Source organism: Gigantopelta aegis, chromosome 3, assembly GCF_016097555.1.
Source record: "Gigantopelta aegis isolate Gae_Host chromosome 3, Gae_host_genome, whole genome shotgun sequence".
Lineage (NCBI taxonomy): Eukaryota > Metazoa > Mollusca > Gastropoda > Neomphalida > Peltospiridae > Gigantopelta > Gigantopelta aegis.
The window spans coordinates 342580-354927 of NC_054701.1; the positions used below are offsets into that span (position 1 = coordinate 342580).

Sequence of the window (12348 nt, forward strand, 5' to 3'; positions counted from 1 at the left end):
CACAGTAAGAATCTGCTGTGATTACCAGTCTTTACTTCCACCAGAGTCGGGCACAGTAAGAATCTGCTGTGATTACCAGTCTTTACTTCCACCAGAGTCGGGCACAGTAAGAATCTGTGATTACCAGTCTTTACTTCCACCAGAGTCGGGCATGGTAAGAATCAGTCTTTACTTCCACCAGTAAGAAGAATCTGTGATTACCAGTCTTTACTTCCACCAGAGTCGGGGACGGTAAGAATCTGTCGTGATTACCAGTCTTTACTTCCACCAGAGTCGGGCACGGTAAGAATCTGCTGTGATTACCAGTCTTTACTTCCACCAGAGTCGGGCACAGTAAGAATCTGTGATTACCAGTCTTTACTTCCACCAGAGTCGGGCACGGTAAGAATCTGCTGTGATTACCAGTCTTTACTTCCACCAGAGTCGGGCACGGTAAGAATCTATCGTGATTACCAGTCTTTACTTCCACCAGAGTCGGGCACGGTAAGAATCTGCTGTGATTACCAGTCTTTACTTCCACCAGAGTCGGGCACGGTAAGAATCTGCTGTGATTACCAGTCTTTACTTCCACCAGAGTCTGGCACGGTAAGAATCTTCTGTGATTACCAGTCTTTACTTCCACCAGAGTCTGGCACGGTAAGAATCTGCTGTGATTCCCAGTCTTTACTTCCACCAGAGTTGGGCATGGTAAGAATCTGCTGTGATTACCAGTCTTTACTTCCACCAGAGTTGGGCACGGTAAGAATCTGCTGTGATTACCGGTCTTTACTTCCACCAGTCGGGCACAGTAAGAATCTGCTGTGATTACCGGTCTTTACTTCCACCAGAGTCGGGCACGGTAAGAATCTGCTATGATTACCAGTCTTTACTTCCACCAGAGTCGGGCACGGTAAGAATCTGCCATGATGATCAGTCTTTACTTCCACCAGAGTCGGGCATAGTGGGAATCTGTCATGATTACCAGTCTTTACTTTGGGATTTTTTGTATTGGTCAGGAGAATTTGTTTAGGTGGGTCTGGCATCCTAACATTCAGCACACAATCACTGCGCTAGTCTCTCTTACTGGTAAATCAGTTCATGTTATCTTTGAAAATAGAGATGTCTTTGCATTCCTCATGAATTTTTACAATGCTGCTTACAGAAAAACGTCAAACTCTTCATTGGTATCACCAGCCACTGGGACAGCAGTCAACATTTGTGTCATAGCAGCAAGTCATAGTGATATTGCTCCTGATTGTCTTGCCATGCATTTGGTTGCAAAGGAGGGTGTCTCTATGTCTCTCTGTCTGTCTGTCTCTCTCTCTACATGTAGGAGGGTACAGCAGACTACTACGTTTATGTGTGTTGCTTATGAGAACAAGATGCTGATATGGACCTACATGTAGGAGGGTACAGCAGACTACTACATTTATGTGTGTTGCTTATGAGAACAAGATGCTGATATGGACCTACATGTAGGAGGGTACAGCAGACTACTACGTTTATGTGTGTTGCTTATGAGAACAAGATGCTGATATGGACCTACATGTAGGAGGGTACAGTAGAGGTGTGAAAATATAACAAACTGCAAAGTAAAAATGTGGTGGCACAAAAAAAGGAATATTCATCTGAAACTGATTCATATCTCCAATAAATACAGCCTGTATGATATGACACATACCAGTAGCAATCTGGAAATCCACTGTGACACCATCATCTCCAGACATGGATGTAACTAAGACAGACCGGGATCATCATGGAATTCTACCACAGCCTCTACCATCTGGAAATCAGTGTGACACCTTCACCACCATATATGGATGTAACTAAGACCGACCGAAATCATCATGGAATTCTACCACAGCCTCTACCATCTGGAAATCAGTGTGACACCTTCACCTCCATATATGGATGTAACTAAGACAGACTGGAATCATCATGGAATTCTACCACAGCCTGTAATTTCTGGAACTCCAGCTGTACATCTGTCGATACTTAATCTGATTTGCTGCAATATCAAGTCATCCTTTTACCAAAGAGAACCGTGTAGTTGCAGTAAAATTGGATGATCATATTCTGTTCATATGGAGGAGGAAAGACTTGCACACCCTCTGGAAGCAGGGTTCCTACCCACGGAATTACCAAATACAATTATCTGAAAAAGTCTGGACTCACTTTCCACCTTATGTGACTATATGCATTCTTGTCTAAATGCTCATATAAATAAAATTATTTTCAAAATACACTTCATGTAACTTTTATGTCTTTCAAATAACTTTGTTACATCTGGGTTTTATTTAGAAAATCATGAATATTTATTTTTCATCAACTTGAAAAGACATACAATAAAATTATCTTTGAATTTATGATTATATTTGATAGTAGATTCAAAGATGTTAATTTGTTATCTGTTGCAGGTCAATAAAAGAAGAGAAGACTTTGCCCTTTGAACACATCCATGGAGAGTTGGTGAGATTCTGTTATCATTACAGCATCTTGCAATATCACACCAAAACACCATCTTTTTATCATTACCGCATCTTGCAATATCATACCAAAACACAAACTTTTTATCATTACTGCATCTTGCAATATCACACCAAAACACAAACTCTTTTTATCATTACCACATCTTGCAATATCACACCAAAACACAAACTCTTTTTATCATTACCTCATCTTGCAATATCACACCAAAACACACCATCTTTTTATCATTACCTCATCTTGCAGTATCACACCAATACACACCGTCTTTTTATCATTACTGCAACTTGCAGTATCACACCAAAACACAAACTCTTTTTATCATTACCACATCTTGCAGTATCACACCAAAACACACCGTCTTTTTATCATTACCGCATCTTGCAATATCACACCATTACAAACACTTTTTTAAAACACACCATCTTTTTATCATTACCGCATCTTGCAATATCACACCAAAACACACCATCTTTTTATCATTACTGCATCTTGCAGTATCACACCAAAACACACTATTTTTTTATCATTACTGCATCTTGCAGTATCGCACCAAACACACCGTCTTTTTATCATTACCTCATCTTGCAATATCACACCAAAACACACCATCTTTTTATCATTACCTCATCTTGCAATATCACACCAAAACACAAACTCTTTTTATCATTACCACATCTTGCAGTATCACACCAAAACACACCATCTTTTTATCATTACCGCATCTTGCAATATCACACCAAAACACACCATCTTTTTATCATTACCACATCTTGCAATATCACACCAAAACACAAACTCTTTTTATCATTACCACATCTTGCAGTATCACACGAAAACACAAACTCTTTTTATCATTACCACATCTTGCAGTATCACACGAAAACACAAATTCTTTTTATCATTACCGCATCTTGCAATATCACACCAAAACACAAACTTTTTATCATTACTGCATCTTGCAATATCACACCAAAACACAAACTCTTTTTATCATTACCACATCTTGCAATATCACACCAAAACACAAACTCTTTTTATCATTACCTCATCTTGCAATATCACACCAAAACACACCATCTTTTTATCATTACCTCATCTTGCAATATCACACCAAAAAACAGTCTTTATCATTACCACATCTTGCAATATCACACCAAAACACAAACTCTTTTTATCATTACCACATCTTGCAGTATCACACCAAAACACACCATCTTTTTATCATTACCGCATCTTGCAATATCACACCAAAACACACCATCTTTTTATCATTACCTCATCTTGCAATATCACACCAAAAAACAGTCTTTATCATTACCACATCTTGCAATATCACACCAAAACACAAACTCTTTTTATCATTACCACATCTTGCAATATCACACCAAAACACACCATCTTTTTATCATTACCACATCTTGCAATATCACACCAAAACACAAACTCTTTTTATCATTACCACATCTTGCAGTATCACACGAAAACACAAATTCTTTTTATCATTACCGCATCTTGCAATATCACACCAAAACACAAACTTTTTATCATTACTGCATCTTGCAATATCACACCAAAACACAAACTCTTTTTATCATTACCACATCTTGCAATATCACACCAAAACACAAACTCTTTTTATCATTACCTCATCTTGCAATATCACACCAAAACACACCATCTTTTTATCATTACCTCATCTTGCAATATCACACCAAAAAACAGTCTTTTTATCATTACCACATCTTGCAATATCACACCAAAAAACAGTCTTTATCATTACCACATCTTGCAATATCACACCAAAACACAAACTCTTTTTATCATTACCACATCTTGCAATATCACACCAAAAAACTTTTTTTTATCATTACCGCATCTACTGCATCTTGCAATATCACACCAAAACACAAACTCTTTTTATCATTACCGCATCTTGCAATATCACACCAAAACACAAACTCTTTTTATCATTACCGCATCTTGCAATATCACACCAAAACACAAACTCTTTTTATCATTACCACATCTTGCAATATCACACCAAAACACAAACTTTTTATCATTACTGCATCTTGCAATATCACACCAAAACAAACTCTTTTTATCATTACCACATCTTGCAATATCACACCAAAACACAAACTCTTTTTATCATTACCTCATCTTGCAATATCACACCAAAACACACCATCTTTTTATCATTACCACATCTTGCAGTATCACACCAAAACACACCATCTTTTTATCATTACCGCATCTTGCAATATCACACCAAAACACAAACTCTTTTTATCATTACCGCATCTTGCAATATCACACCAAAACACAAACTCTTTTTATCATTACCGCATCTTGCAATATCACATCAAAACACAGTCTTTTTATCATTACCACATCTTGCAATATCACACCAAAAACTTTTTTTTATCATTACCGCATCTACTGCATCTTGCAATATCACACCAAAACACAAACTCTTTTTATCATTACCGCATCTTGCAATATCACACCAAAACTAAAATTATTTTTATCATTACCGCATCTTGCAGTATCACACCAAAACACAAACTCTTCTTATCATTACTGCGTCTTGCAATATCACACCAAAACACAAACTTTTTATCATTACCACATCTTGCAATATCACACCAAAACACAGTCTTTTTATCATTACCTCATCTTGCAATATCACATCAAAACACAAACTCTTTTTATCATTACCTCATCTTGCAATATCACACCAAAACACAATCTTTTTATCATTACTGCATCTTGCAATATCACACCAAAACACAAACTCTTTTTATCATTACTGCATCTTGCAGTATCACACCAAAACACAAACTCTTTTTATCATTACCACATCTTGCAGTATCACACCAAAACACAAACTTTTTATCATTACTGCATCTTGCAATATCACACCAAAACACAAACTCTTTTTATCATTACCACATCTTGCAGTATCACACCAAAACAAACTCTTTTTATCATTACCGCATCTTGCAATATCACACCAAAACACAGTCTTTTTATCATTACCGCATCTTGCAATATCACACCAAAACACTCAATCTTTTTATCATTACTGCATCTTGAAATATCACACCAAAAAACTGTGTTTTTATCATTACCGCATCTTGCAATATCACACCAAAACACACAAAATGTAACTTTTAGTTATGATCCCTATTTAGAAAAATAAGGCCTTGGATAATGACCGTGATGTTGTGCCTTTAATAAGGTGTTGATATTTATGTGGTTACAGTGTAACTTAGCTAAGTAGGTCTAGTGTCCTCTGTGGTAGAGGAAGCAGAATAATAGCAACTCTTCCAAGAAAATAGGGACATTGTTGATGTCCTTCAGTGAAGCATGCCAATCTGTGACCATTTAGATCACTTATTCCCATTGAAGTATTTGTTCCTTTTGATCACGTATTCCTAATGAAGTATTTGTTCCTTTTGATCACTTATTCCCAATGAAGTATTTGTTCCTTTTGATCACGTATTCCTAATGAAGTCTTCAGTGAAGTATTTGTTCCTTTAGATCACGTATTCCCAATGAAGTATTTGTTCCTTTTGATCATTTATTCCCAATGAAGTCTTCACTGATAACACTGGTTTTCTCACCAGAATTTTTTTTTCAAAACGAACTACGATTCATATCGCAAAATTTGCTGATTTTCGTTGTTGGTAAAACGATCAAATTTATTATCAAATTAGCTGTCATAATCAGCTATTGATCCCTGAAAATTACTGCGGCATGCCGCCATTGTTGTCAAGCGAAAATACTTGCTGAAAACCATTGTTTGAACTCAAAATTCCAAGCTATTTTCCACTGAAAACCAACAAACACAAGCTACCATGTTGTAAAATAAAACTTGTTTCCTGTTAAGAATATTTTTTCTTTCGGTGAGTGTCTTATGCAAAACGGCAAGAGATATGAATTGGGGAATGCACTGTATACAGTGTACAGTATGTCGACTGGCATGATGTCGGGCGAGATATCTCGTCTGCAGTAGTCAGAAGGTTAATGGCATTAGTGAAATGACTCAAAATTATTTTCTAAAGGGCTACATTTGACCAGCCAACATTTGCCCTGTCTTTAGTTCAAAGTTCAGAATCTTACTACATTAAACATATGCCATCATTAATGCAAGATTAAGTGTAGTAACAGAACTATTTTGATATTCACTACTCTATATGATATATTGTACATTATGTAAACTGAAAACAAACTTAATTGTCATGTCGATTATTGTGCATTTTGGTTTGTAATTCAGATGTATGTTCGTTTTGCAGCATATTTATGAAGACCTGCTTGGAATGAAATTCAGAATTTCTCCAGATTCCTTTTTTCAAGGTACATAAATTTGTGGTGGCAGCAATGCTGCCGAAAAAGCAGCTGTAAAATTCATTTGCATAAATGTGAGGGTTTGGGGAATGTCTCCAATCGGAATTTCTTGGCCGATTAAACATATTATAAAATGCTAAAGGAGTGACCTTCATGTTTTGAATTTAGAAGAAAAGTGGCAATGAAATGTTTCTCTGAACTCCTTTTGATGATGATAATAAATACAGGATGCATCTTAATGTTCTGTCGAAGATGATTGATTGTTGCAAAACCGGTGTAGTGTAATACTTGTTTAAGCCATTTAAACTGGGAAAGTGACACAATTTACCCACATTTATAACAATTGGGTCGACAAAATGGCCAAATATTATAAAATTGAACACACCCAAATGTAACATTACTTTGTGAGCACACCCAAATGTAACATTACTTTGTGAGCACACCCAAATGTAACATTACTTTGTAAGCACACCCAAATATAACATTACTTTCTGAGCACACCCAAATATAACATTACTTTCTGAGCATACCCAAATATAACATTACTTTGTGAGTACACCCAAATATAATATTACTTTGTGAACACACCCAAATATAACATTACTTTGTGAGCGCACCCAAATGTACCATTATGAAAAATATGACGTAGTGTTTATAAACTAGGGTCTGTCACTTTAGGATGCAGAATGTTCAACTGTTGTTTGATTTGTGTTTCAGTAAATACTTTAGCTGCTGAACTGCTGTACAACCAGATCATTGATTGGTGTGACATCCAGCCAAACACGGTCGTACTCGATATTTGCTGCGGGACAGGAACCATTGGCCTATGTGTAGCAAAAGTGAGATTACAAAATGATTTCTTTGTTCCTCTCTTTTTGGTGTGTGTGTGGGGGGGAGGGGGTATTTTTGTTTTATTTTGTTCAAGTGTTTTTTTGTTATTTATTGTGGGGTTTTTTAGAATAGATTTATTTAATATTTAATGGAAAATGATGTTGACCAGTCCCATTTCTGGCATTGTAATGCATGGTTACAATAATATTGTTTAAATTAATACCTTATTAATACTTTTATGTACAAATCTCTGGGTAAAATCTGACTAAAGACCTGCATATACATTATAATGTTGACCATGCAGTCCAATTATAATGTGTGGTTAACATTGTTTGAACCAAACTGGATGAAAATATTGTTGGTGAATTTTAACTTTTCCTTAATGCAGTAGATGTTAACCTCATTAACAAACTAATTTTTCACTTTTGGCAAATTTCATGAAATTGGTGTCATAGCTGCATGCACGAAAACTGAAATATTCCTTAAGTCAACGTCTATTGGTACTAGGTGATGTTCTGAAAGCTGAAATATTCCTTAAGTCAACTTCTATTGGTATTTGGTGATGTTCTATAAGCTGAAATATTCCTTAAGTCAACTTCTGTTGGTATTTGGTGATGTTCTGAAAGCTGAAATATTCCTTAAGTCAACGTCTATTGGTATTAGGTGATGTTCTTAAAGCTGAAATATTCCTTAAGTCAACTTCTATTGATATTTGGTGATGTTCTGAAAGCTGAAACAGAAATACAAACGGATGTCATAGCAATAAGTATCTGGTCAACTGAAATAGTTGTTTTTACATTTAAATATGTGTTTAAACGTCTGTTAATATCTCGTATCTGTCTGATAACTGAAATATGTTATTTTAACATTTAAACGTCTTAGTATCTTGTATCTGTCTGATAACTGAAATATGTTATTTTAACATTTAAACGTCTTAGTATCTCGTATCTGTCTGATAACTGAAGTATGTTATTTTAACATTTAAACGTCTTTTTATATCTCGTATCTGTCTGATAACTGAAATAAGTTATTTTAACATTTAAACGTCTTTTTATACCTCATATCTGTCTGATAACTGAAATATGTTATTTTAACATTTAAACGTCTTAGTATCTTGTATCTGTCTGATAACTGAAATATGTTATTTTAACATATAAACGTCTTTTTATATCTCGTATCTGTCTGATAACTGAAATATGTTATTTTAACATTTAAACGTCTGTTAGGATCTGCTGATTTGTCCGACAGCTGAAATAGATTGAAAGTACAGGGTATGTTACATTTTTTATTTCAGAAAGCTTCAAAGGTGATTGGCTTTGAGATGTGCAAGCAGGCTGTTGAAGATGCAAAAGCCAATGCACAACTTAACGGTGATTAAATCATAACCTCAGTTTCTTTTCACTCGCTGCTGTACTGTTGTAGAGAGAAAAGCCCCACCATATTTTCCAATTTGCCACTTTGTATAAGTATTCTCATGGGTAGTGTTTACAAACTACATGTAATAGAGAGATCTTTTTTTACAAATTTGATTGGATAGTTCTGTAGTTTGGTATCATCACAAACTAATACATATGTAGATATTTTGAATTTGTGAACTTTTATTAAATTTAATCATTTTAAATAGGAATTTAACATTGAAAATTTACAAGTCTATTTTCTCCTAATTTGTTTATTAGATAGTTGTGAAAGTTAGGGCGAGTACTCTCAGTATTAAAAGTATTACGTTACTATCAGCCTGAACACAAACAACGAAGTGTCTCTTCTCTCTCAATATTGAGCTGCATGCATGCTTGTAGTCAAGCTACCAGCTTTATGTTTTAATTATAATACCATAAATATTGAGCATGCTTCTAGTCAAGCTGCCAGCTTTGTTTTAATTATAATACCATAAATATTGAGCATGCTTCTAGTCAAGCTGCCAGCTTTATGTTTTAATTATAATACCATAAATAGTGAGCATGCTTCTAGTCAAGCTGCCAGCGTTATGTTTTAATTATAATACCATAAATAGTGAGCATGCTTCTAGTCAAGCCGCCAGCTTTGTTTTAATTATAATACCATAAATAGTGAGCATGCTTCTAGTCAAGCCGCCAGCGTTATGTTTTAATTATAATACCATAAATAGTGAGCATGCTTCTAGTCAAGCCGCCAGCTTTATTTTTTAATTATAATACAATAAATATTGAGCATGCTTCTAGTCAAAGCCGCCAGCTTTATGTTTTAATTATAATACCATAAATAGTGAGCATACTTCTAGTCAAGCTACCAGCTTTATGTTTTAATTATAATACCATAAATAGTGAGCATGCTTCTAGTCAAGCCGCCAGCTTTATGTTTTAATTATAATACCATAAATATTGAGCATGCTTCTAGTCAAGCCGCCAGCTTTATGTTTTAATTATAATACCATAAATATTGAGCATGCTTCTAGTCAAGCTACCAGCTTTATGTTTTAATTATAATACCATAAATAGTGAGATATAGTGAACATGTTATCAGCTTTTGCGTATGCAATATTTTGGTACTAATAAAATACCTCACATAGCAAACTCCGGTCATCAGAAATACCTGCAGAGTTATAGCTGACATTAGACAGTCAAAGTTAGATGATATTCCACATGATCGTTACACTGACATTAGACTGTCAAAGTTAGATGATATTCCACATGATCGTTACACTGACATTAGACTGTCAAAGTTAGATGATATTCCACATGATTGTTACACTGACATTAGACCTGTCAAAGTTAAATGATATTCCAAGTGACCTTTACACTGACGTGACCTTTACACTGACATTAGACCTGTCAAAGTTAGATGATATCCCATGTGACCTTTACACTGACATTAGACCTGTCAAAGTTAGATGATATTCCACGTGATTGTTACACTGACATTAGACCTGTCAAAGTTAGATGATATTCCACGTGATTGTTACACTGACATTAGACCTGTCAAAGTTAGATGATATTCCACGTGACCTTTACACTGACATTAGACCTGTCAGTTAGATGATATCCCACGTGACCTTTACACTGACATTAGACTGGTCAAAGTTAGATGATAATCCACGTGACCTTTACACTGACATTAGACCTGTCAAAGTTAGATGATATTCCCTGTGACCTTTACACTGACATTACACCGGTCAAAGTTAGATGATATCCCACGTGACCTTTACACTGACATTAGACCTGTCAAAGTTAGATGATATTCCACGTGACCTTTACACTGACATTAGACCTGTCAAAGTTAGATGATATATCCCACGTGATCGTTACACTGAACAATAAAAATGGACAACTAGTGTGTCACAGTAAAATTATTTTCAGTAATTTCTGTTGGGGGCCTGTTTACATGTACATTTATATTTAATACAAATCAAGGTGGTTCAGGGGAGTTATATTTTTTGAAAATATATATTTCTATACCTGTGTTAGGGTACTTAAGGTGCCAATCCGAATTGTGGTTCCCTTGATACGTAGAACAAGAGAGGATTAGACATTAATCAGTCCTTGGCTTTTGAAAAACCATGGCGAGTGAAAAATCAAACCCCTCAAAATGCTTAGGCGAGTGAAAAATTGCACTCATAAAAATGCTAAGGTGAGTGAAAAATCACACACCTCAAAATGCTTAGGCGAGTGAAAAATCACACACCTAAAAATGCTTAGGCGAGTGAAAAATCACACACCTCAAAACGCTTAGGCGAGTGAAAAATTTAACTCATCAAAATGCTAAGGCGAGTGAAAACCAAGCATTATTAATTTATGAAGTAATTAGTACATGTAAATGTAAAGACATATGTTGCAAAAATGAACCAATAAACCAATAATGTGTTCTTGTAATTTTATGTTGTTTGGTTCATTAGTGTAGTCTGACTAATTTTCACTTTCAGGAATGGAGTTATTCAAAAATATTAGGAGCAGTGCCATAGAAATATACTCTGTCAAAAAAGAAACGCATAGGTGATAGGGAAAGAAGAAAAGTGTTTGATTTTACAAAATATCATTTTTTTTTACAATGTTGTTGAATGACCATGTTTGTTAATGTTCCTGGAATGGGACAGCATGCCAAAATGCACCCTAAAACAAATTTAACGCACGTTGTGTGACAATTGCGGGAAATCGGCATCAAATGGTCAGATTTTGGAGAAGGCACTTGAAACTCGGGGGGGGGGGGAAAGATTGGTGTAGTGATGGGTATTTAAAGCTGCAATGATACCTCATTTCCATTTCGACGTAGATGAGTTACAAGATGCCAAGACTAAGCCTGCCGAATCGAAATATTGCAATAGGCAGCCTCCAGTTAGGCGAATCGCAGTCAGCAGTCACGCACCACATGAACGTCCATCAGAGCACCATTTCACGTCTCTGGGACAGGTACCAGCAGTTTCAGTCAGCTAAAGACCGGCCCAGAAGTGGAAGACCTCGCATAACAACTGCAGGACAAGATCGCTACATCCAGGTTCTGCACTTGCGTCACTGAACTGCCACAGCAACAAACACTGCTGGACGCATACCTGGTTTAAGAAGGGTGTCTGCACAAACCTTTGGGAACCAACTTCGAGAGGCTAGGAGACCGTATGTTGGCGACGTCAACATTGACATGTACGTGTTCGCTGGTGCAGGAATGTGCAGGGGTGGATCTTGGGAAACTGGCGGCAAGTATGGTTCAGCAACGAGTCACGTTTCCTTC

At 35.9% G+C, this 12348-nt stretch overlaps 1 protein-coding gene across 1 annotated transcript in view; it reads left to right on the forward strand.

Annotated features, from left to right (window-relative positions):
• The window catches only part of LOC121367331 (tRNA (uracil-5-)-methyltransferase homolog A-like), a 58121-nt gene that overhangs the window by 30138 nt on the left and 15635 nt on the right, over window positions 1–12348 (forward strand). Inside the window, exons 5-8 of the mRNA XM_041491435.1 lie at window positions 2397–2448; window positions 6771–6831; window positions 7540–7661; window positions 8948–9023. Of these exons, the coding sequence (XP_041347369.1) occupies window positions 2397–2448; window positions 6771–6831; window positions 7540–7661; window positions 8948–9023 (311 nt within the window). The remainder of the gene's footprint in view (window positions 1–2396; window positions 2449–6770; window positions 6832–7539; window positions 7662–8947; window positions 9024–12348) is intronic.